At 49.9% G+C, this 26,064-nt stretch overlaps 1 protein-coding gene across 3 annotated transcripts in view; it reads right to left on the bottom strand.

The window, feature by feature from the left end:
• The window catches only part of CLIC5 (chloride intracellular channel 5), a 155,207-nt gene that overhangs the window by 20,015 nt on the left and 109,128 nt on the right, over positions 1–26,064 (bottom strand). For all 3 annotated transcript variants that reach the window (XM_036317249.1, XM_036317251.1, XM_036317250.1), the window contains exons 2-4: positions 22,522–22,631; positions 18,054–18,179; positions 12,142–12,248 (exon numbers count right to left, since the gene is read on the bottom strand). In XM_036317249.1, the coding sequence (XP_036173142.1) occupies positions 12,142–12,248; positions 18,054–18,179; positions 22,522–22,631 (343 nt within the window). The remainder of the gene's footprint in view (positions 1–12,141; positions 12,249–18,053; positions 18,180–22,521; positions 22,632–26,064) is intronic.

Raw genomic sequence — 26,064 nt, 5'->3', positions numbered from 1 at the left:
AAAACAGCCACCCTGCCACCACAACTGTAAATGTAAATAACTACTGGTTTTCGTCATTCTGTGACTGTCCTAAGTTTGCTGCCGGCTGCCCACTCTTTCATTTGTTAAGCTGGTATCTACGGAGAGCCTACTGTGGGCCAGGCGTGGCGCCCCTGGTCCCTCCAGGATTGTTGAGTCCAATGGGGAAGCTGGGTTGTTGAGTATATTTAGGGAAACACACAGGGTAATTGCTCAATGAGTATCTGTTGGTTTATGACCTGATTGGATCACAGTTTCCTAAATGACCTACCTGCTCTTGCTTAGAAACTCAGCACCACATGCATTTTACACAATGGGTTATAGTCACTGTATGAAGAGCACAGACCCTGGGCCAGACGCTGGGTTGGGGTCCTGGCTCTGCCATGTACTGGCTTGGGCAGGCTGCTTAACCTCCTGTGCCTCTGTTTCCTCAGCTGCAATGTGGAAATCATAACACGGCACAACATGTAAGGTTACAGTCAGTCATGCCTGCAGAGGGCGCAGGACGGTGCCTGGCATGCCGTGAGTGGCTCTGCGGTGCAATTCATGATGATGCTGGTGTATAAGAACCAAAGCATGCAGAACTGCGAATACCTTCTTCGGGTTGCAAGAGAACAGTCTGCTTGGTGAGTACTGTCCTTGGCTCAGCCTCCGCCCCGAGGAAGTCATCCGAGATGAATCTGAAGTCTTCTCTTGCAGACTCAGCCGGTCCTTTCACCTGACTGCTGCCCTGACCATAGGCCCACCAGAGCGAGCCTCCTTCCTACCAGTGCGATGGGCAGCCATAGAGGGGAGGCTCAGCAGGGGCTGGGGGTGGCTGATACTTTTGTAGAATTCCCCAGATAATGCCGCAATTACACCCGCCAACCCCTGGCTTACAGCAGTTCTCTAGCTGCCTCCATGCAGATTAGTCTGGGGGGAGGAGCTATTATTCACTGGGTGTTTTAGTTGCACAGCTTTGAAAGTAAGAGTTGGAAGTAAGAGTGTAGCAGATTAACAGTGTGGTTTATGCTTCCCAAAAATCTAGGTGGGGGATTTGATCACCCCAAAGGAGAGGTTGAAAGAGTGTGTCTTCTCTTGTTGTTGTTGGCGGGGCTAGATCAGATATTTTCACCATCGATTTTAAAAACCACCTTAAGTTAAAAGTGAAGTATATGCAAGAATTCATTCTTGAGCAGAGGAAGTGCCCCTGACCTTGAAGTGTAAGGTTAGGCCCTTCCAACACCTCTCGGGTAATGAGCAGGCAGGGGAGGGGCATGGTGAAGTGCTTGAGTTATGGTTCATTCATTCATTTAGCACATGTTATGGAGCACCTACTCTGAGCTGGGTGCTTAGCCAGGCTCTCAGGACAGTCATGATGGAGATTCCCACATGGAGACCACTGCCCGAACCCTCTTCCTGAGCCCCTTGGACCAGCAGCAGCAGCAGAGTCACCTGGGAGCTCTCAGGTCCCACCCCCGGACCCTCTGCATCAGCATCTGCATTGGAACAGGACCCCCAGGGGACCTAAATGTGCCTCCAAATGGGGAAACAGCCTGGACAACAAGACAAGCAAAACGAACTGTTTCATGACAGGTAACTCCCAAACATCTGCGTCTTTCTAGCTCCTGGGGCTGCGCAGGCTAAGCTCAGGAGGGGGCCGAGGTGGGTGGGTGCCTTCCTGAAAGGCAGCTCTAGAGCACATTTGAAAAGAAGGTTATGGATTCTAGGGCCAAAGTTCTGCGTAACAACTATTTTCCCCCAACAAATTATCCTCTCTGAGCAGCTGATACCTTCCGAATACCAGACCGGACTTAACCCCTGGTTTCAATTCTTATGTTTTACTGTTATTTCGTTTGCAGCCAAAGAGTGTAACCGTCGAGGGAAGTCTGGCTCTTCTGTGCCGGTCACTGGCCCCAGGTCTGCAGACAACGTTTCCACACGTCAGCCTCTCTCGTGTGAAACGGAGAGAACATTGCCACCCTGGGAGGCAGTGATGGATCGGACAAGGAAAGTGTATAATTGTCTGAAGTTCTGTTGGAAGGTTCACACACCACCTGGATTTCACATCCTGTGATTGTCAGCCCCACTACCAAATATGGGGGAACCCATGCTACATGCCCTTTACCCAGCTCCCTTCCCCGCAGAGCGTCTACAGACAGGCGGGGAGGCTTTTCCCAAAGCGAGGTCCTGACCACAGATGAGGGGTCAGAGTGCAGCCCTCCTTATAAACCAGCTACACGGCTGCAATGTAGATGCCCCCACAGACACCATCATGCTTCAAGGCGAAGCTGGGAGACCATGTCGTGCAACCTCACGCACATTTTTTTCGAGATTAATGGATACATGACCCTGTTGATTTAAAGAGATATGTAATGGCCCCTGCTAGTGCACAGAAATTGCAGAACATGTATAAGCTCTGAGAGAGAGAGAGAGAGAGAGAGAGAGAGAGAGAGAGAGAGAGAGACTGAGCTCCCCCGTGTAGACGGCACAAACACAAGAGGTGTTGGTTGCACAGGATGAGGTAGTAGTAGCCAGAGGTGAAAGAGCATTTAGCTCTTGTTCAAATTAGTCCCTTAAAGTTCCCTTCTTCCCCAGGCCTTGCTATGAGGCCAGGCCAGGCCAGGCCAGGAGAACTGCTTCTGGTCAGACTGTGGGAAATTCCCCCACATGGAAGGGTGTTGGTGGTCTCCGCGCTCCTCCCGCCGGGAGCCCACAGAGCTAACAGGCTCCTCCACTAATGAATGCGCCCACCCACGCAGGACCCTCCCCCCCTCCCCCCACCGCCCCCATCCCGGGCTGCCCCCTTCCACCAGCCACGAGGCCACCGACCGCCTTCCTTATGACCGCCCAAGGATTCATTTCAGGAGCAACGTTTGTTAAATTATAAACTGCCAGCATCTGCCTCAAGAAGGAGCCAAATCCAAGACCCTCTGGAGGAATCCCCTGGGCCATCCTGGGCGGTGCCAGCGGGAAGCAGCGCCCCTTCCCCTCCCTCTGGCTCTTGGCCTCCAGGCCCCTCCTCGCAGGAGGGCCTGCATCCTGCAGGGCGGGCGCCAAACCTCAGAGGTGGGTCCCTCGCAGCCAGGTTATTTGTTTTTCCTTGTAAGAATGCGAATCAAAGCAAAACTTCCACCCAACAAACAAACAAACACAACACCCCGAGCGGGCTATCCGGCCCCTGCACGCAGGGTGGCCGCGGAACCAGCCTGAAGGGTTCCTTTGTGACCAGAGGCGCTTTCTGAAAGGAGACGGCGATGGCTGCTTTATGAGGAAGTGGCAAGACCTCGTTATCCTCACCACCCAGCAGGGTGGGCCGGGGACCACCCGGAGCGCCACGGGGAGAGCCCCCGCCTGAGCCCTTCTCCAGGGTTCCCTGGGCCTGAGTTGGGACCCAGCTGTCTTCCTCCAAAAGAAGGGATCTGCCCTGTGACAGAGCAGACACAGGGCCCCAATGCCACCTCGCCGACTTCTGCTTCTGAGCAGTGCAATTAGGACTCCTGTTCCTACCACAATTTGCAGAGCGCGAGGCTGGCTGTGCGGTGGGGACCCTGCCGGCCCCTTGGAGAGGCCGGGCCTGCAGACTGAGCCCCCCCTGTCACGTGGGGCTGAGGGCCGGGGGAGGAAGAGGAGAAGGAAATCGGCGCCCTGTGATTGAAGTGGCTTGGAATAATAAATACACACACTCTCTTTTAAACATGGCTCGCCACATCCTGGGGAATCTGGAAAAATGCTCCACCTCGCCTCCCCGACACCCTGCTCCCCCCACACCCCGACAGCAGTTTGCTTTCATGCCGCGCGGAGAGAAAGCATGAGCCTCTGACAGACCGGGGCTTGTTGGTTGTGCGCTAACAGCCCTCCCAGGCCGCTCTGAACCCTTTCAAACACTTTTCTATTTTAGGTCAAGGAAGTTCATAAAAGTCAAGATCGGAGGTGGTGGAAGAGGGAGAGGAAAAGGAGAAAGACGCGGTTGGTGGCAGCGTGTCATGGGGCAGCCGGCGAGCTCTGGAGGATCCGTGGGGCCCGAGCTTGGGCGTGGGGGACAGATGATGGCGGGTGGCCCTGAGCCCCTGAAGGAGACCTGCTCTCTTCTGGGACCCCCAGCCAGCGCTCAGGCAGAACTGACTCTCTAGCAGATGCTTGAAAACCCACAGGCCTCCTTATGCGAAGCATGATTAGCTGTGTCTGGCGCTGGTTCCTCCACCGGCCAGAAGAGGGCAGCACAGGCGCCTACATTACACTAAAAGCTGGGCTGCCTGTGAGGAAGGCTCCTGAAATAACAAGAGCAGCCCCAGTAGCTGTCACATGCGGGTGCCCACTGTGTGCCAGGGACTGTCCTTCCTGCTCTAATGCGTTCGTTCATTCAATTAATGTGACAATGCCACAAGGAAGAGCCCTGTTATAATCTCCACGTCGTCGGAGTGAGGAGGTTAGTGTAGCCTGGGGCTGCCTAACACGCAGCTCAGCAGATTACAGCCCGGGGTCAAATCCACCCGCTGCCTGTTTTGGCACGGCCCTCAAGCTAAGTATGTTTTTGTTTTTTCACATTTTTGGATGGTTGGGAAAAGTCAAAAGGAGAAAACTATTTCCTGACACCTGAAAATGATGTGAGATTCAAATGTCAGGGTCCATGAACCAAGTTTTCTTGAAACGGCCGCCTTCATTGTTTACAGTTCCAGCAGCAGAGCCCAGCAGTTGTGACAGCCTGCAGGGTCTGCAAAGTCCAAAATATTTACCATCTGACACTTTACAGAAAAAGTGCCCGCTCCTGACCTCAGAGGTACGTGCTACCTCCAGGCAGGAGACAGCAGCAGACCTGACAGGTCACTGGGCAGGGAGCTGGGACAGCCAGCCCAGAGCCACGAAGCAAGGCCGACCTTGACCCACTTTCTTTCCACAAGGTGGCTCAAGGTCAAGCAGAAGGGAGGCTTTGACCTTTCACTGCAGAGCCTCTAGGAAGTGGTAAAATGTTCAAATGAGAAAGGGATATGGGAATCAACTACCATATCTCATCAAGACTAAGATGCGCATTGTTTTTTCACATTTGACACCTCTGAAAGCAAAATATTCTAATTTAAGTGAAAGAATTTCACTTAAACAACAGTGTCTTACAATAGGTCACACCTTAGAGGAGGCAGGTCCAGCCTCCTTCATACACTCCCATGGATGGGACACTCATTTCTTTAGTTGACAACAAATTTCATTATAAACTTCTTAGCATTGACCTGAAGTCTGTGAGCCTCCATTTTCTTTACATCAAATGGGGACGGTCTTAGTTTAACATAGTCATGTCTTACAGATTGGATTCCGGGTGAGGGGTACATGCTGGAGGAAGCACTTTGACCACTGGTGTGGGAGCAGAGAGCAGGCTGCAGGGGCCTCGGTCTGTGGGGGTGGTTCCCCAGGCTGCCAGGTGGGAAGTAGGGGTGAGCTTGTGTGGACACAAACCACTGAGAATATGACAAGGAAAGAAAGATTGCAGTGCTACAGACAGATTTGTGTTCCATCAACATCGGCTGGGGCACCTTCCAGCAGAGAGAAACCAGGAGCTATTTGAACAGTGGGGCCTGAGTGGAGGAAGACCAGGCCAGAAGGAGGAACCCTCGGCTGGTTTGGCTGTCCTTCCTTTCCCCTGAGCTCTGGGAGATGGTGCAGGAGCACCCTGCCTGATGCTGTGATAACAACCACATGGAACCTTTCCGTCGCGTGTCCATCAAGAACGATTTCCATTAAGAATGATCGTCCCCTGCCCTGGCAGGTGTGGCTCAGTTGGTTGGGAGTCATTCCATGCACCTAAAGGTCGCCAGTTCGATTCCCTGTCAGGGCACATGCCAAGGTTGCGGGTTCTGGGTTCGGTCGGGGTGCGTACCTGAGGCAACTGCTTGATGTTTCTCTCACACATCCATGTTTCTCTCTCTCTCCCTCCCTCTCTCTCTAAAAATCAATAAAAACATTTTTAAAAGCCCTCTCCAGTTTGGCTCAGTGTATAGAGCGTCTGCCTGTGGACTGGAGGGTCCTGGGTATGATTATGGTCAAGGGCACATGCCTCAGTCGCAGGCTAGATCTCCAGCCCTGGTCAGAGCGTATGCGGGAGGCAACCAATCAATGTGTCTCTCTCACATGGATGTTTCTCTCCCCCTTCCACTCTCTGTAAAAATCAGTGGGAAAATATCCTTGGTTGAGGATTAACAACAACAAAAACATTTGAGAAAATATAAAAAGAATGCTTGTCCCATGATGAGATGAGCTCACCAAGGTTTCTAGAGTGCCCCTGAGTCTTCTTCAGGATATGTGGCTGTGGTTGTCAGTTTTCTCAGAATATGCCCAGCGAGCATCCTGCTTGCTTCTGTCTCCCGGGGAGTGAAGTTACTGACTGGGGCTTTAGGGAAAAGGAAACCTCGGTCCTTGTTTGGAAACTGCTTTGTGGTTAATGGTGACTCTTTAGTTCTGGCGGAGGATCTGGGGCGGGAGGCGGTGGGGATGCGATGCATGCCCTCCTGCCCACAGTCGCAGCCACATCTAGATTTGGACTGGGGTGGGGGGGAGCAGGACAGAAGGCTCAGCCCGACCAGGTGCTTTTCCGTTGGGGACACGTGTCCTGGATTTTCTGGGACCAGTACCAGCTTCTAATAATTTGATTCATTTTAATGAAGGCAACTTGTTAGACATCTGATTTTCCGACTGAAAAATATAGCCACTACACTTATAACAAATGAAGGGCCAAGCCAGGGAGACAACTCCATCTGAGGCTGGGACTTGCCCTCTAAGCTTAGCACTGCATCCAGCATGTCCTGCGCACCCAAGGAAGGTTTGCAGGAAGTTGGAAGGAGTTTGCAAGAACAAACATTTCAGGAGGAGAAATATTTCAGGAGGAGTATGTTGAGAGATCACAGTTTCTTCCCTCAGTGGACCCTTCCCTCAGGCTGCAGATAATACAAAGAGACAGGCATAGGCAGGCTGCTCTGAATCTTGGAAATGACGAAGAGGAGCAGGAGAGGTGGTGGAATGGGCCTCAGGCTGCAGGGAGGTCTCCTGGGTCCTCAAGAGAAGATGGGGAGAGCCATAGCCCTTTGGACTGAAGGGTCAAGGGCACATGCCCAGGTTGCAGGCTTGATCCCCAGTAGGGAGTGTGCAGGAGGCAGCCAATCAATAATGCTCTCATGGTTGATATTTTTCTCTCTTTATCCCTCTCCCTTCCTCTCTGAAATCAATAAAAATACATATTTTTAAAAAGGAGAGAAGAAACATGGCCTTCAGGTATGGAGAAGGCACCAGCGAAGACCACAGGGTGGGAGGGTGCCTGCAGGGGGCGCTGGAGAGAGGCCACATCCGCTGGAAGCCAGTTGCCTGGCCTCTGCAGGCAACGGGAGGGGAGTCACAGAGGGAAAGGCCAAAGAAAAAGAAAATAACAGCTCCTCCCGCCTGCGACTCAAGCCCCCAAATCAGGAATATTTGTTATTCTTCTGGGAGAGCCAACTGTAGGTCCCTGCTGCCTGCTGGCGGTGGCCGGCCGCTGGCGTGGAGCTGGGGGCTCTGGGAGCTGCTGTTACTGTTCACTCACCTGGACTGAACTGTGGGAAGTACGGCACGTCCAGAAACAAAGTCCTGTTTTCCCCAAACCAGGGTGGCTGTGGGGGACCCCCCCCCCAGAAGAAGGCGAGCCCCTGCAGCTTCTCACTCAGTGTGGGGTCTGGAGACTGTCATAAGGAAATCCGTGCAAGGGAGACGCAGAGGTGGAACCCGTCACTGCAGAGCAAGGGGCCAGCGTTGGCGGTTACAGAGGAGGACAGTGCAGCATCCGACACAAAACCGTGACTTCCCAGTCAGAGGCAGCAGTACTGAGCTGTGACCGCCAGAGCCAGGCCCCCTGATCGCTTTGATGTATACTTTGGAGAGGAGGCGAGTGCACCAAGAAACTGGGGAACAAAGTTAAACAAGCAGAAAGAGACTACATGGGTAGGCGATTTGGAAGTACTAGTTGCGGGGGGGTGGGTGGGGAGGGGGGAGTCAGAGCCAAATCCATAGTTTTCGATGCAGATATTCACGTTTGTCTCATGTTTGTGATAACACTAAAGTTAACATTTAGTGAGCATGTACTATGTGTCAGGTGGGGCGCTAAAGGATTTGCAGGCAGTGACTTGTAGAATGAGTGAATCTGCATTACAAACCTTGGATACGCTGTCAGTTGCCTTATGTGGCAGCTGAAGAACTGCAGGGATTGTTCAGTCTCTTTTCCCGATGCCCAAACAGGCTCAGAGAGAGTCAGCCCCTCTGCAGAGTTGTGCAGCTGGGAGTGGCAGGCCTGGAATTCAAGCCAGGCCAGCAATCGCCCGTTTATATGTTTCTGCCCCCGTTCGTTCATCACAGGCAATAGATTTGTTGCATTTGTCTTGGCATCTCTAGAATCTAGCACAGTGCCTGGCACACAAGAAATGCCCTACCCATGGGCTCAGACTTGTCGCCACTCCATGCAATCTGTGCTTGTTGAATGAATAAAGGAATGACTGAACCTACATTCTAACAGATGGACTCTCTCGTGTGCTAGCTATGGGTGGCTACCCACAGTGGGGTCTGGGTTCCGGTAGCTGAGGACTTTGGAGGAATTGTGGAACAGCAGGGGTATTTTAATATATTTTTATTAATAATTTTAGAGAGGAATGGAGAGGGAGAGAGACATAGTAATATCAACGATGAGAGAAAATCATAGATCGGCTACCTCCTGCACACCCCACAATGGGGATCTAGCCCACAACCCAGGCATGTGCCCTGACCCGGGAATCGAACCATGACTTCCTGGTTCATAGGTCGACACTCAACCACTGAGCCATGCCAGCCGGGCATCAGGGGTATTTTAAATGGTGCTCCTGTGCCCATCCTGGGTATGGAGAGGTGATCCACCCTGCAGACCACATCACAGTGCTGGGGTGAGAGGGCAGGAAAGGATCAGGACCTCAACCAATGTAGGCACAGGAGGCTGGGACATTAGGTGGGGAGATGGTGGAAAGGGAGGAGGGCTCTGCTCAGAGAAAAAAGCCAAAAACACAAAAGGAACCATCTGAAGAAAGGACATTGGAGAGATAGATGCAGAGCGGAAGATGCAGGGGGAGATGGAGGGTGGTGCAGGAGGGAGGCCATAGGAAGGCTGGTGTAATGCTGATGCCAACCTGAGATCTGCGGAGGCTGCCCCCCACCTCCTACAGAGCTCCAAGGAGCAGACAGGGGGTGTGCACTGTCTCAGGGAGCGGGGGACTGGGCTGTGTGCGGGGCCATAGCACTGCTTTCTGCAGGAGGTTTGACCTCTGGCTTCTGAGCCTAAGAACCTTGGACCCATTGACCACAACCAGGGGGTTTGGGGTCAGGGAAAGGAGGGGAGTGGGCCAGCTCTGGTTACAATGGTTACAACGAAGGACGAGCATGTGGGGTCCTGTTAAAAGACAGAAGAGAATAGTGCCAGGGACTCTGATCTGGGGCTGGACACTGGGAAGGCAAACTGCAGGCGCTTGGAAATGTGCAAATGAGCTGGGGGGTGGAGCAGTCACAAGGGCAAAACCCTGAGGAGAAAAACAGGGCGAAACAGAAGAAGAGGAAACAATGAAAGTTGGACCGTGTGGAGTTTATAGGAAATGGATACCCGATGCTCAGTGGAAACTGTAGCTCTGGCTTTGGGGATGGGAGAACGGCAAGTGCGGATAGTATGTGAATACTGTTTATAACTTGGAAAAGCTGGAAGGCTCCGAGGAGCTGCACTCTCCGAGGGTGACAAGTATGAAGGAAGATGTTTGTGGCTAGGAGGAGAGGGCGCCTGGGTGTGGAATCTGAAAACGAGGGTCCGGAGCCAGCTCTGTGGGTTTGAGGGGAGGCAGGGACAGGCCCCGGCCCTCTCGTTTGCCTCTGCGGCCCCGGCCAGAAGTGGCAGAACCCGTCCTTTCACACGATGGTGTGCGGGCTGCCTCAGTTTCCCAGGATGACGACAATGGGGTACCCCACGCTGGGTGGCTTACAACAGGAATCTATTCCCTCAGTTTTAGAGTCCAGAAGTCCAAAATCAAGGTGTCGGCAGGGCCACAGGCTCTAGAGGGGAAGCCTTTCTGCCTCTTGCAGCCTCTGGTGGCCCCAAGGGGCCCGCAGCTTGTGCCTGCTGCCCTCGCGTCTCTGCGGTCTTCACGTGGCCTCCTGCCCTGTGTCTCTGTATGCCCTCTCCTCCTTTTATAAGGACACCAGTCATCGGATTTAGGGACCACACTCAATCCAGGACGAGCTCATCTGGAGACTCATTACTAATTACATCTGCAAAGACCCTTTTTCCAAATAAGGCCACACTCTGAGGTCCTGGGTGGACAAGAATTTGTGGGGGACACTACTCACTCCACCACAGGGTCCAAATGCTACAAAGCAGGGGCACTGAATATGTTCAAAATATTTTCCACATCCGTCTTCTTCTGGTCCCTGAAAGACTGCTCTCCTCCTAGTGCCTCCTCATGCACTGCAAACGGCTGCCATTGCCCCTCCACAAGTCTAGCCTCCCCGGCAGGCACTGCAGGCTCTGACCCTTCCTGGTTCTGCTGCTGGTGTTTTCCCACCCTCCCCGCAGCATCCACCCAATGTATCCAGGCAACTGACTCCCTTTCAACTGTTATGACGCAGCGGAAACTTTTTCAAGAAGCTTTCTCAAAGGCCCTGTCGGTAAATCCCTCCTGCTGCTCTGAGCACCTTTGGCAGATACTGTTTCTCCAGGACAGTTAACCGGCTCTTCAGACCCCTTTGGAATAAGCCACTTAACATTTTGGGAAGTTAAGCCTTTTCTTCTGCATCGACCAGGCCTCAGAGGATAGAGAGTCTTTTTCTAGTTCTTTCTCTGGAATCTAGTTCTGTGCCTGGCACAATCCAGGTCCTCAGTAACTTACTGAATTATTTACTTCTTGCTGCATCAACTCTGCACCTGCCAAAATTTCTTCTTCAGCCACGCGTGGCTGCCTTTCCTGGTCACCTGGGTACAAAGCAGTGATTTCAACCTTTCTCACCTCCTGGCACATAAAATTCTGCGGCACACCAAAATGTATATTGTATTTTTTTGCCAATCTGACAAAAGACCCCAAAACAAACAGGTATAATTTTAATTCATTCACACCGGATGGCTATTGCTGTGTTGGCTGTTGTCATTTTGTTTTATTTGACAACCTAAGGGAAAAGAGGTCTGTGTCCCTGACTAGTCAGGAACTGCATGTTTTAAAAGTTCTTGAGGCACATAGGTTAGAAATCGCTGGTCTAAAGCAATGCCTTCTCCCCTGAGCTCCTGGAGGTCTGTCATAAGCCACCTTTTTCTGGTCCACTGTGTGCTTATCTGATGGCCATTCATTCACAGACGCTCATGAAGTGCTCACTCTGGCTCTGTGCTGGGCTCCACCCAGGCACCAGCCTATAAGGTGATCTCATTCATTCTCCCATTCAGAGGGCAAGCACACATTCTCCTCCTTGTTCCTCTCCTTCTCTAGGGCCTGCATTCTAGGTGTCCTACACGCTCAATTGACTGCTCTATTCCAATTGCATCAGTTCATTCTGAAAGGACAATGCCCAAGGAGGCACTGGATGTGCTGTGAGCCTCAGTGAGGCGCTCCAGGCCCTCTGAGAAGCTGCACCAGGGGACCAAGTCCTGAGCTCTGCAGCCAGGGCCACTGCAGAAGGAGCCAGGCTCCAAGAAGTGGTCCCCCGCCCCCTCCGCCCCTGCCTTCAGCCTTCCCGACTGTGGTGACTGCGCTGTCCCACCAGGGCCTCTGACAGCCCCGAGAGGTCTTCCAGGGACCAGAGGAAGCTGTTGTTCCAGCAGGACTTCCTGAGAGCACAGGCAGGGTTGTGAATTTGGGACAAATGGACCATAATATGCGGAGGAGGGACTCTCTTGTGCACTAAAGCCCACTTGTCACGCACACTGCATCCCTCCCCCCAATCCAGCAGCAAGGCCCGTGGCCTTTCCTCCCACACTAGCCAGAAAGCAGGATCGACAAGCCCTGCCCTGACTCTGGGGGATGGGGCGAGGCGCACGAACAGCAAGCAGCACTGCTCCCTGGCGCCTCTCTGACCTGAGTATCTGAGAGGCCCTGGGCAGGGACAGCGCGGCCAGGGGTCTGGTGTCCGGGAGGCACTCACCAGCATTGTTCTGCTGCTTGGTGTTTTTGATGTAGGCAGAGAACTTGGAGAAGATGTCGATGCCTGCTGTGTTGGATTCCCGGTGCTTCGCAGCCAGCCTGGGGTACCTGCAATGGAAGTCGCGGGGTTCTGGGGTCAGTGAGAACCTGGAGCTCCTTTAGGGGAGACTCTGTTGCTGTCTAAGCAGCACCCCTGTCTCTAGCTGGATCCACAAACCCCCTGGGTGTTACTCCCACCCTGTAGGAAGGGCGGGCATCTCAGCCCTCGTTCACATTTTGGGAAGTTTGAGGACACGGAGGCCGGTGAGCTGCCTGTAGGGACAGTCTGGAGGCAGGAGCCAAAACACCATTCAGAGGGCCCAGGAGGTGCCGAGTTCCTGGACCACCAACAACAATGCACCAATGAAAGGCCCAAATCAAAAATCTGCTCAAACTTGGCTCTGTATCAGGCGAGGTCCCCGACACACATTAAAATCGCTACCCACTGCCAGGCCCCTCATTATATCCTGGAGCGAATTCTGGGAGCAAGGAGATGCTAGCGCCTTGCCACTGAGGCCTCAAAACCACTTTCCGAAAGGAAGGGGACCACGGTCCTCTTCTGAAACATCCTCTGCACACTCCTTATCTGTGTGCCGGGAGCTCGGCACTGGGCTCCAGCAGCAGCACCAGTGTTTTCTTTCTTTTTTCTTTTTTAATATATATATTTTTATTGATTTCAGAGAGGAAGAGAGAGAGAGAGAGATAGAGAGAGAGAGAGAGAGAGAGAGAGAGAGACAGCAATGATAAGACAGAATCATTGATTGGCTGCCTCCTGCACGCCCCAGGTTGTGGGGATGGAGCCCACAACCTGGTCATGTGCCCTTGACCGGAATTGAACCTGGGACACTCCAGTCAGCAGGCCAATGTTCTACCCACTGAGCCAAACTGGCTGGGGCGAGTGTTTTCAATTGTGTCATTTCTAAGCGTAGATACAGATTTGCAAGGATCCAGCCCCTCTCCCTTACACATTCTTTCATTTTGAAGCCAGAAGAATATAAAAGGTACCCTGGGGTTAGGACTGTTTACCACTGAGACAATAGTCCTTGAGTCAGAATGGGATAAGCTTGCCTGTGTGGGAATCCATGGGTTTGACTCCATTCACACCATTAAAATGAACAATTCTGATTTTAAAATATATATATATTTCACATACATTCTGTATGTTTGGCCAGGCCGGGCTGAGAGGAGATGTAAGACAATTGCTTGGTTGTCATTATCATCAAGTCTGTGAACCTTTGTGATCTCTGGGTGAATAGCTGCCAACGGTTGCTATTATATTTGGTTGATCACCTCTTTGGTTGCTTTATATTTGAAAAGCAAAACAGGTTTTTTTAATTTAATGGTTTAAATAATTTGAACCAAAATGCCTTTAAAAATTATTTGTTGTTTTTTCATTTTTTCTGCTCCTCCCCTGGCCCATTAGCTAGGACTGTCCACTCTTGGGCCGTGTAGGTAGCTGTTTAATTTCAGATAGGCTCTGCTGTTTTACCCTCAAAGCCCCCAAATCCTTTCTGAGCCTTGACTGAACAGCATGGCTGAACTCTCTCCATCCACCAGGAGGGGGCGCTCTGCGCCTGTTCTGCACACACCTGTCTTCCTGAGTGTTACTGGGAATTAATCAAATTCATCTGCTCTGACTGGGGGCACAAAGGAAGCTTTATTGCAAGCTAGGTAATGTACCAAGACCTGGGAATTTAGGATAACCCTTTCCTATTTTCACCTTCTCGTAGAGACGCGCATGCTCTTAGAATTGATTGCCTTAAGTTATTAATAGATACCAAATGCTTTGTTTTTCTTGATAAGGTAATAATGGAAAGAGAAAAGGGCCTAGAAAATGCATTTTTATTTAGGTTTGGGTTTGTTAGGTGTGTGTTTTTTTAATGCCATCATTTGTTCACACTTCCAGTAATCTGATCATTTTTTCATGATCAGTCTGAGACAAACACGGGTGGGTGGTACCCAATCCAAGAGGGAGGACAAGGTCCATGTGGTCAGGGAGACCTCGGTAGTGCTGTTTGTTTTCTAAGCACTAGGACTCATTGAGACCTTACTGTAGAGCAGTGGTTCTCAACCTTCTGGCCCTTTAAATACAGTTCCTCATGTTGTGACCCAACCATAAAATTATTTTCGTTGCTACTTCATAACTGTAATGTTGCTACTGTTATGAATTGTAATGTAAATATCTGATATGCAAAATGGTCTTAGGCGACCTCTGTGAAAGGGTCGTTCGACTGCCAAAGGGGTCGTAACCCACAGGTTGAGAACCGCTGTTGTAGAGCAATATGCCCCATGTGAAGTTTGTCCTTATGTGGAGTGTGCCTTCAAATATGAATCTCACAGGTTTCAGTAACTAGACTTGAGGAGGTTACTGTGCGCAGGATATTAAGTATATTTATTTCAGCCCCATATTCACACTATATTTTAAACGGATTCCTGCACAGGTGGGGTCCTTTGGCCTGGCCGGCAATCAGGGCCAATGGGGGCTGTGGGAAGTTGGCTGGTTGCCCTGATAGGGGGCCGATGGGGCCAACAGGTGGGGGGGGGAGGGGTTGGCTGACCACAAGAGGTTGGCCAGTTGGGGGAGATTGGCTGTGGGAGCACAGTGACCACCAGAGGGCAGCTCCGGCATTAAACATCTGCACCCTGGTGGTCAGAGCATGTCATAGCAACCAGTCATTCAGGTCGTTCTGTCTTTTGGTCCTTCAGTCGCTTAGGCTTTTATAGATATAGATATAGATATAGATATAGATATAGGTATAGGTATAGGTATAGGTATAGGTATAGGTATAGGTATAGGTATAGGTATAGATATAGGTATAGGTATAGGTATAGGTATAGGTATAGATATAGATATAGATATAGGTATAGGTATAGGTATAGGTATAGGTATAGGTATAGATATAGGTATAGGTATAGGTATAGGTATAGGTATAGGTATAGGTATAGGTATAGGTATAGATATAGGTATAGGTATAGGTATAGGTATAGGTATAGGTATAGGTATAGGTATAGATATAGATATAGATATAGATATAGATATAGATATAGATATAGATAGATATAGATATAGATATAGATATTGATATAGATATAGATATAGATATAGATATAGATATAGATATAGATAGATATAGATATAGATATAGATATTGATATAGATATAGATATAGATATAGATATGCAATAGGTGGGCTAGAGAGTCCGTTCTCTTTCTCCAAAAGGCTAGAGAATAGTGTTTCACTCATAGAAACATCTTTGAAATAAGGTTGTGATGTCTGTTGACAGTTAAGGCAACGGGAGTTTCTCTAACTCAGAGATTAGCAGTCTACAGCCAGCAGGCCAAATCCAGCCCAACATCTGTTGACATGATCAAAACAAAATCAAAACAGGGATATTATCTTGTGACGTGTGAAAATAACATGAAATTCACGTCAGCGTTCATGAATAAAATATTAGTGGAACATGGCCATGTCCATTCATTCTGTCTGCAGCTGCTTTTGCTTTGTAAGAGTGGGGGTGTAGCCGAGACTATATGGCCCACAAAGCCAAGTGTACTCACTACCTGGCTCTACGGAAGAGTTTGCAGACCGCTGCTCTAACTAGTGAACATTTTTCTCCATTGTTTTTAAGATATCTTATTTCAAATGTACTCATCTTAGACATGCACTTCAGCTTCATTCTGGGAAGTAAAACAGCTGCCCGCTCCCCCCCCCCCCCCCCGCAAAAAAAAAAAAAAACACCTTTCTTTTGTAAATAGTAGCAAATATATATACGTGATTGTAGATGGAAGGGCTCTCACTGGCATAGAGTCCCAACTGACTTCTCATTGACCAGACACTGACCGCCACACCACTGAAAAAGGGCCCCAGTGCAAGTAAATCAACATGCAGTACGCGCCTACCAGCAGCCAGGCCTTAACCCTGATGTTGGGGCTCCCCTGGAGAAAAAGAAAGTCGGTCTTCCTGTCCTTGTGGAGTGACCTTTGGTGATTTCAGGGGCTCCCAGGGCAGCTTGAGTGTTAACCTTCCTTTTTTCTAATGAGCTGAAAAGTGAGTGGACTTGCCCTCTGTCCCTTCTCCATTATCTCTGCTTCCTCGTCTCACCAAACCTTCCCCGAGAAGCAGGCTAATGGCTTCCGACTCTTCCGACCCTTGATTGTGAGCAGCTTGCCTTGTCCTGTCTCTGCTACTTAAGCAAATGAGCCTTGGAGGTGGACAGAATCTGGCTTATTCATTAAAAGACACCCACTGGGATCTGTGGTTTTAAGATCTAAGCTCACCCGTTGTCCTTACGGTCACAAAAGAGGCATTGACTTCTTTTTCTAACTCTTCAGGCTGCTATTCAATGAGCTCTTACTCTGTCAGTCACTAGGATAAGTAGCACTATCTTCTACAATAGTCCCTTGAAATCAACATTATGGTCATCATTCTATAGATGTGAGAACTAAATATTAGAGCGATTTTAAGTCCTGGCCAGTGTGGCTCAGTTGGTTGAGCGTAGTCCCATGCACTGAGAAGTTGCTGGTTCAATTCCCAGGCTCAATCCCTAGTAGAGGGCATGCAAGAGGCAGCCAATTGATGTTTCTCCCTCTCCCTTTCTCTCTCTCTAAAATCAATAAAAACATTTTTTGAAGGACAGGTGTTAGGTAATTGACCTGTAGCAGAGACCAATCATGCTCAATAAGTATCCATGTGTTACTCTGCATTTCCCAGCTTTTCACTCTCAGTTTGGTTGAGGGTCATATGATTGGGTCCTCACCAATAGGATGTCACCAATTGGTTCCTCCCAATTGATTTCTTTTTTTTTTTTTAAATCCTCACCCAAGGATTTTTTTAAAAAATTGATTTGAGAGAGAGAGAGAAACATCAATTGGTTGTCTCCCTGCATGCATCCTGACTGGGCAATCTGGGCATGTGCCCTGACAGGGGATTGAACCCTTGACCTTTTGGTGTATGGGACAATGCTCCAACCAACTGAGCCACAGCAGCCAGGGCTCTCCCTGTTGATTTCTCCACCTCCAACTCTTCCAATCTCTGCCCTCCTCATCGCCCTGCCCCCAACCTGGAAAGTAAGCCTGAAAATCGACTCTCCAGCACATTCACTTAGAACTTTTCATGTACCCTACAGGATAAAGTCCGAGCTCTATACATAATGTTATTTTTCTATTAAAAAAAAGAACTTTGGTGATTGTCTCACTCCCTAATTATAATTCAATATAACAAACAGGTCCAGTTCCAGCTACTTTTAGGCCCCATCTGCCCTTTACTCCTCTTTTCCATGGAGAGCAGCTCACGTACCTGACAGAAAGCGACAGCCTCTGGTCTCCCCTCCCTGTGCCCTTCCTCAGAAGAGATGCTGCTCTCAGTCCGTTTTCTCATGTTTAATTATAACCTCAGACCAGACCTGGTCCGATTTACAACTATTTATGCCTTTGTGTGGCTTTGAGTTGTGGGTTGCCTCTCTCCAAGCTTATTTTCATTTCATTAGCCTTTCAGCTCTCCTTCTGAAATGAGGGAGATGTTGCCTTCACGTGGGGGTCTTCCAGGCAAAGTGGACTGGAGAGAGGACTTCTTTAGGGGGATGGAGGGGCGCTGACTTCCCCAGTGCTCCTGAAGCCATTTTTAGGGGGAGTGGTCTGCCCACTTCACAGGGACGCCCACTCTTGCAGTTGGACTTTATGGAGCAGTTTTGAGACTGGCAGCTCTTTGGGGGTGAGGAGGGGTGCCCTGGACTGTCTCTTTGAAAAGAGGGTCCTATGCTCTGAATGAAGAAGGCCCCTTTGGAAATCTGCCCCCTCGACGTTAACACTGTGATATTTTCAGTCCCTACAGGGCCCCTCCCTGCCGTTAGCTGTGGAGATAAACAGCCCATTACTTTTCAGGGGTCAGAGTCTCCTCCAGGAACTCCTCGATCTTATTGACGTCCGTCTTCACGTCCCCGTTGAAGGTCAGGAAGGGCGGATGGGTGCCAGGGGCGAGGTTGTGCAGGTCAGCCGGCTTTCTGCGGAGAGAGCAAGATTCAGGGGTGGCTGACATCAGGGCACCTCATGTTCAGGGCAACCTGGGGCGTGTCATACCTTACACTCCTATGCTGTCCAACATGCCTGTCAGCAAAACAGACTTATGGTTTAGGGTGTGGTGGGGGGTGTTGCTGGAGAGGTTCTGAGGGTGGTGGGGTGACACGGGAAGTCCCTGAGAGAGGAGCAAGCTAAGAGGAAGGAGCTGAGTACTATTAAAGACAGAGAGTAATGGCAGGTGACTATGTAATTAGTGCCAAGCGTTCACTACCCAGGGCAGAGGATGGACTTTGCTTTCAAAGGTTCCTTCAGCGCTTAGCTTAACAAAAATGCCCTGCCCAGAATTCCCAACTTTATACATGAATGAATGCAACCCTCGCACCTTTACACTAAGAAGGGTCCTCTGCGTGGCTAAGGGTATATTCAACAGGAAGGCGAGTGAGCTTGTGTCTGACGGGGCCCTGTTTGCCCACCAGGGCTTCTGGCCTCCCACCAGCTGTGGGGATGCAAGAGAGGGACAAGGGATGGAGCCAAGTCAGGGGGAGAGGGCAAGCAGATGGGGGGAGGCGAGGGAGGGGGCTGCACTGAGAAGAGAGGAGGAAGCGGAGGAATGCGATGGAGCCTTCCAGGAGCAGGCTGGGACCCCAGGTTCGCCCCAGTGCTCTCTCAGGTGCCACACTTGTGGGAGTCCTGAGCGGAAACCTTCAGATGGGGAAAGTGAAGAAAAGTAAACAGCGGGAGAAGAGGAATCTGTAATGCTGCAAATTCCTGGCCTAATCAGTCTGGGAGGGGAAGAGAGGAATTTCAATTACGGTGCTGCTCCCATATCGCCCCCCAAGCACACTCTGCCCAGCTGCACCCGGCACTTGCAGCTCCTTAGACAAGTGAGGCTGAAAGTACTTTTAAAATCTAATTTACTCAGTCCCTTTGTTTGCTTTGTATGCGTCCCTCATTTCAGACCATGTAAGAACATTCTTTACCTCCTCCTCCTGTTTGTGTGTGTGTGTTTTTAGAGCTGCAATGCTTGGGTTCTCAGCTGGGAGGGGAAATCCATACTGATTTTATTTTTTAGCAATTACCTCTATAGCTTAAAGATACAGAGGGTTTTTGTTTTGTTTTGCTATTTTGCTTTTGTTCCTGTGACTGGAGAGAACAGTGGCCTCCCGGGTCAGGCACCCTGGGAAGTACTGCCCACGGCTGCTGAGGCTCCGTGGGACGTTGCCCGTGGGTGCTGGTCAGCTGTGGTCCTCTCTCCGGTCCTCTTCAGCATTTATGGTTGGAATTAGATACTTAGCATTTACATACATATTGCCAGGTCGAACTCACGGGTTACTGACTGAGTACCAGCCTCTTGCCCTGACTGATCTGCAGCTCCCTGAGGCAGGGGTGATGCTAAGAACAGCCAACACGTGTGAGCTCTGGCTCTGAGCAGGCCCAGCACCACATGCGGATGCTTCACACGGCTGCTCACTAACTCCTCACAGTGACCCTCAGCAAGACGCCACGTCCTGCAGATGAGGAAACCAAGGCTCATAACAGTAAGGTAACTTGTCCAAGCTCACTCAGCCAGTAAGTGCCGGTGCCAGGAAAAAAATCAGTTTTGGAAATTGGTAAACTTCTTGAAGTGTATTATATCATACATTTAAAAGTTCCTTAACTATTTATTATCTATACTAATAAAAGGGTAATATGCTAACTAGACCAGAAGACCTTCCAGACAAAGCCATGGTGGTGGGGCAGAGGCAGAGGCAGTTAGGGGCGATCAGGCCAGGAGGAGAGGGCAGTAGGGAGGGAGCAGGCTAGCAGGTGGGGGCAGTTGGGGGTGAGCAGGCCAGTGGAGGGGGCCTTGGAGGCAAGCAGGCCAGCGGGGGGGGGGGGGGGGGCAGTTGAGGGGGAGCAGGCTGGATTGGGCCTAAACCGGCAGTTGGACATCCCCCGAGGGGTCCCAGATTGGAGAGGGTGCAGGCTGGGCTGAGGGACACACAACCCCATGCATGAATTTCGTGCACCAGGCCACTAGTATATATACATCTTTCTTCCTCTCTCCCTCCCTCCTTGCTTCCCTTCCTTCCTTCTTTTCTCCCTTCCTTTCTTCTTTCTTTCCTTCCTTCCTTCCTTCCTTCCTTCCTTCCTTCCTTCCTTCCTTCCTTCTTATCTTTTGGCAGTGAGAAAGCTAGCTTATCTGTAAAACAGGAGTTGTGATACTTGCTGTCCTCCAGCACAGGGTGTTGGCAGGGTCCGATGTGATAACAGATATGAAGGAACAGCACAAGCACGTGAGGAATGCTGGGTGGCTCCCTCTGCCATTATGAGCTCCAGGTAACACAAGTCCATGTTTATGGGTGGTAATCAGAGACCTCCTCTTCTCCACTGAAGGAAGCTACCCTCTTCAGTTGTCACAGATAGTAACTTCACAGCAGATGCATGTTCGTTTATTTGACGAACATATTAGCTGAGGTCTAAGTAAATCAGCTGCTATGACTGATACAAGAAAACAAAGCATGACCCCAGCCTCTTCCTGAGGGACTTAAGGTCTCATGTGGAGGACAAAACAAACTTCATAGCTGGTGTGCTGTGAAGACAATGGCATCTGAACCAAGGAGAGTGGGTCTAGAAGCAGCCCTGCCAGTTCAAGATGGCACCTTGGGAAAGTGATTTAAATGTGTCCATCTCAGTTTCCTTGTATAAAATGAAGAAGACAGGCCTTTACAAGGTCATCTGTTGTGTGATATTTTTATGGAAAAGCACTTACTAGTTGTAAAGTGCCAAGACTGTAGATACCACATGGGTGAAATACCAAACGATGACACCAGGCATCAGGGACAAGAGGTGCTGGGGAGTTTGGAGGAGGTTGAGTGACAGACCTGTCTGAGAGTGGAGGGATGGGAGGGGTGGCTTCCCAGGGGAGGTCCAAGCTGCAGGGGCACTGGGACAATCTGTCCTTTCAGGAAGGTGGGGACAGGCTCTGGGAGCATCTGCCAGGTGCTGGGGCTGGAGAGAACAGGGCAGCAGGAGGCCGTCCAACCTGACAGCGGCTGGAAGGTCAGAGAGAAGCAGGGAGAGAATGTTGGAAAGAACCAAGGAAAAGACAAAGGCAAAGGAAGGCTGCAGAGGAGTTATTCCACAGGCGCTGGGAGGTGTCAGAGGGGTCCTGGGCAGGGGGAGCCATGTAATTAGAGCATCATTTTAGAGAGAATAACCTTAATATAATATAAGGGGAGAGAGAGAGAGAGAGAGAGAGAGAGAGAGAGAGAGAGAGAGAGACCTGGAAGGATCTAGATTCTAGAAGGAGGCAGGCCAGTTTGAAGAGCAAACAGTGCAGCTGGCAGCAGTGGGACCTGAGCCAGGCGTGGGCTGTGAGAATGAACGAGAGCTTGGAGGTAAGAGACGGCCCAGTGGGAGAGTGCCCTGGCCTGGGCACTGACGGACAATGAAGGTGGCAAGAGCAGGGAGCTGGAAATGCTTCAGCCTAGAAAACGGGAGAACAAAGGAATTCAGGAGAGGAGCCCAACGCAAAGGAAACGGACAGATATCATTCTCCACATAAAGAGTTTGAAGTGATCACTGAAAATGCAGGTGCCATAACTGGAAGATAGCAGGTTCTGGGTATAGGCTAATCTGCATAAAGGGGACTGAGCGAAGACGCTAAGCTCACAGGGAAGAAAGTCGAGGCATATGATAAAGCATTCAGGGGGTGAGCTCCCAGCGATGCCACACTTAAAGGACAGGTGGTGGAGAGGAAATAGAAAACAAGAGTGAAGAGTGTGAGTTAATACAAAATAGCCGTGAATAAACTGTAATTGAAAAAAGTAAAATAATGCGGCTCCTGAGAGTGAACAATACCTGGTATTTTTATGAGGCATTTAAAAAAGGAACACTGGTAACTTTCCATCCTGCATGTAACCCAGAGCTCTCACTCTAAGGAACTCTAAGGTTGGGATGGAGCAGGGGAAATGGGCTGGATTCCACCTCCCTGGAGACTCAGACTCTGGCCCCTGAAGCCCTGCTAATCCCCCAGGATGGGGCCCCTAGAACTATGGGAATGGCTGACTCCTGGATTTTAAGATGCTGTGCCCATCTCTGTGCCAGGCATTCTCAACTGGGTACCCTACGCCCATTCCCTCCTGCTTCCTTGCTAATTGAACTTTCCTAATCTGAGCATCGAAGCGCTCAGTCCCAAGCGAGACACTGGCATTTGCAGCCTCTTGTCACTAGGGAACTGGCCGAGGAGGCTGCCGGGAGCCATGGGAAGGCTTTTCCCTCCCTCAGGGAAGGTTCTCTGTTCCTGCAGCTAAATACGTTCCTCATTAACATAGCACCTTTTACCTTTTCAGATCCACAGTGGTGACATTGAACACGACTCCTTTCAGCCAGAGGATCATGAAGAGGCGCTGAGAGAAGGGGCAGTTGCCGATGCTTTCCCCATCGATCCCAGCCTAGGAAAAAGAGAGCAGAGTCCTGAGTCGTGCATGCGTATTAGCAAGAAGGAATAGAGCAGTAGTTCTCAACCTTCCTAATGCCGCGACCCTTTAATACAGTTCCTCATGTTGTGGTGACCCCCAGTTTCATTGTTACAAATTGAACATAATTAAAGCACAGTGATTAATCACAAAAACAATATGTAATTATATATGTGTTTTCCAATGGTCTTAGGCGACCCCTGTAAAAAGGTCGTTCGACCCCCAAAGGGGTTGCGACCCACAGGTTGAGAACCACTGGAATAGAGGATTGTAACTCCCAAACAATGGTCTGGAGAGAACTGACTGAACCCTGCCCCAACCTAACCCCTGAAGGTATTCACCCTTGTCTCCTAGTGTGTCTGCGGGGCAATGCCTGGCATAGGGTAAGGGTTGGAGAGAATGTGAGTCTCCAGTGTGGCAGTTATGCAGAGTCATGGCTTTCTGAAACCACAGATCCCTAGATTCCAAGGGGAAAAGAGAACTTCCATATCACATCATCTAACACCAATGACATTGGGCCACCAACTGCTGCGCCCTAAGTAATCATCGAGTCTGTGCTTGACTGTTCCCACTAACCAGGAATTTCTCTCTCAGGCAGTCCATTCCGAGGACAGGTCTAACAATTACAAATGCTTTTCTTTGGCTCTACCTAACCTCAGTGTGCTCCTCTGTACTTCACCCTCTCTGACCCTTTGGTCCTTGCTCCATGAGGGTGCCGTGAGGACAAACACCTCAGACTTCGACCCTATCTCCCTATATCTCACTCGTCAGCAGACTCAAGACTTTAATCAATACACTTAGTTCTGACTAGTACTGGACCTGCAGTGTCAATAAACCATTCATTTTAAAGTATCCTTTCACTGAACAAATACATATTGACTATCAATTATGTGCAAGGCACTGGAGGAAACTGTACAGGCGATTCAAAGGAATCATGGCCTTGTGGGCTGGGCGGGGGATAGACAGGAACACATATGACAATAGCAGGTAGCATTACTGGGCACTTGCATGCTCTGCTCATCACACTTCCCCTTCCAGGAACCCTCCTCAAAACAGCATGGCTTATGTTTTTGCTTTTGTAATGTCTGAAAGGCAAGTCTATCTTTACTTCTGAGTGGGTTGCAGGGACACAAATTGTGTAAGAATTCATTCTCAGCAAACACACAAACACACAGAAAGGCTGGAGAACTGATCTCTATGGAATTCATTTCCCTGGAGGGGTTTATTGTCCCCAGACATGGTACGTAGAGGGAGAGGTCACCCACTCTCCCTGGTTTGCTGCTGGCTCCCCTGGACACCGTGGCCTCGTCTGGTGGCCTAGGCACCCGGCTCCTCACAGGGAGGCCCTCAGACCTACTAGCAAAGCTGCAAACAATCCAATCAACATCCTGAAAGAGGGACTTACTAAGATATTTTTTTAAGGGAGTAAAGCAATGCATTCTCAAAGCTCAACACATTATTTCCCCCCCGAAGTTTGCTTTGCTGTGGCCTTAGTATGGAGGAGTGAGGCCTTGCATACCGAGAGCCTAATTGTGTGCCTTTTTCTGCCTTGCAAATCACTCCCAGCAGAGGTTCGGGTTTATAATGGAAAACTGGCGCCTTTGCCGGTGTTGGTTGTAGGTAATTGCTATGAAATTACAGTTATTTTACCTCTCTCTTAACTACACCGAGAGCCCCATCCCTATTCAGTTCTCACTTTTCCCTGGTGCTGGAAACAGACCCACCCCTGCATAGTCGAGATAGGTGCCCTGGGCTCCATTATATAAAATCTGAAAGATGGGAGGGCACTGGTGTGCCTGCTGGCAGAGCTAATGTTACCGATAAAGCTACTCACAGACAGGCAGACAGGCAACTATTACACTAACAATAGCTTGGAGCTAACTTGAGTTTGTGATGTCAGAGTCCTTGCTCAGCAGGTACCTGGTGCTTGGTCCTTTAAGACATCACAACAAAGGCACTTTCCCCAGGGCTGGTTCCAATGTAAGGAACAATTGAAGAATTAAAAAACAAAACAACCAAAGGCACATTTACAAACTAGCCTCTGTTTTACCGCTGGTGATGAAGGGGTGATAAGGGAATTGAAGGAGGAACTAGTAAAATACTAAAATTTGTATTAGCTGGACAAAAATTACATAATAATGATAGTAATAATAACTCATTTCTATATTGCCAGGCATTGTTCTAAGTGCTTTACATCTTTTGCTAATTCATGAGAAGTAGGATATTATCACCCTTTTACAAATGTGGAAACTAAAGCACAGAGAGGGCCATTCATATACCTGCTGGCCATTTTGTCTTCTTTGGAGAAATGTCTGTTCAAGTCCTTAGCCCATTTTTAAGGATTATTTTTAGGTTTTTTCGTTTTGTTTTTTAATCCTCACCTGAGTATATATTTTTATTAGAGGCCCGGTGCACGAAATTTTTGAACTGGGTGGGGGGGGGGGAGTGTTCCCTCAGCCCAGCCTGCACCCTCTCTCAGTCCAGGAGCCCTTGGGGGATGTCCGACTAACAGCTTAGGCCAGCTCAGCCGGACATCCTTAGCACTACCCAGGAGGCAGGAGAGGCTCCCACCACTGCCGCTGCGCTCATCAGCCATGAGCCCAGCTCAGGGCTTCTGGCTGAGCAGCACTCCCCCTGTGGGAGGGCACTGACCACCAGGGGGCAGTTCCTGCATTGAGTGTCTGTCCCCTGGTGGTCAATGGGTGTCATAGTGACCAGTCATTCCACCGTTAGGTCAATTTGCATATTACGGTTTTATTATATAGGATTGGTTTTTTGAGAGAGAGAGAAACATCAATGTGAGAGAGAAACATCTATTGGTTGCCTCCTGTACACCCCTGACTAGGGATTGAACCCAAAACCTAGGTATGTGCCCTGACCTGACTGGAAATCAATCCCACCACGTTTTGATGCAGAGGATGACACTCCAATCATCTGAGCCACCCAGCAAAGGCCCCCTTTTTTTACTATTGAGTTGTTCAGCTTTTTCTTTTCCTTCTTCACAAATTCATCAGTCCTGGGGCCTGAATGAATCATTTGTTAAATCCATAGGTTAAATGGGGTGAGCTTGTGGCAACCATTTAAAACATCAACCAAGTAGAATGGGGTGGTGCTCCATGGGATTCCAGGCTCTGAAAAGGGTGAGGGAAAATCCAAGTGGACTTTGGTCCAAACAGGCTCTGAGCACACGGGCTGGAGGCAGGAACAAAGCAGCACAGTAGGTTGAATAATGTCTCCCTCCAAACTCATGTCCACCCAGAACCTGTGAGTGTGACCGTATTTGGAAATAGGGTCTCCGCAGGTGAAATCAAGTTAAAATGAAGTCATACTGAGTTAGGGTGGGCCCTAAATATAACTGGTGTCCTTATAAGAAGACAGAGACAGAGACTGGAGTGATGCTTCTACAGAC

Source organism: Myotis myotis, unplaced genomic scaffold (genome assembly GCF_014108235.1).
Source record: "Myotis myotis isolate mMyoMyo1 unplaced genomic scaffold, mMyoMyo1.p scaffold_m19_p_7, whole genome shotgun sequence".
NCBI classification, from domain to species: Eukaryota; Metazoa; Chordata; class Mammalia; order Chiroptera; family Vespertilionidae; genus Myotis; species Myotis myotis.
This window is presented reverse-complemented; position numbering and strand designations above follow the sequence as displayed.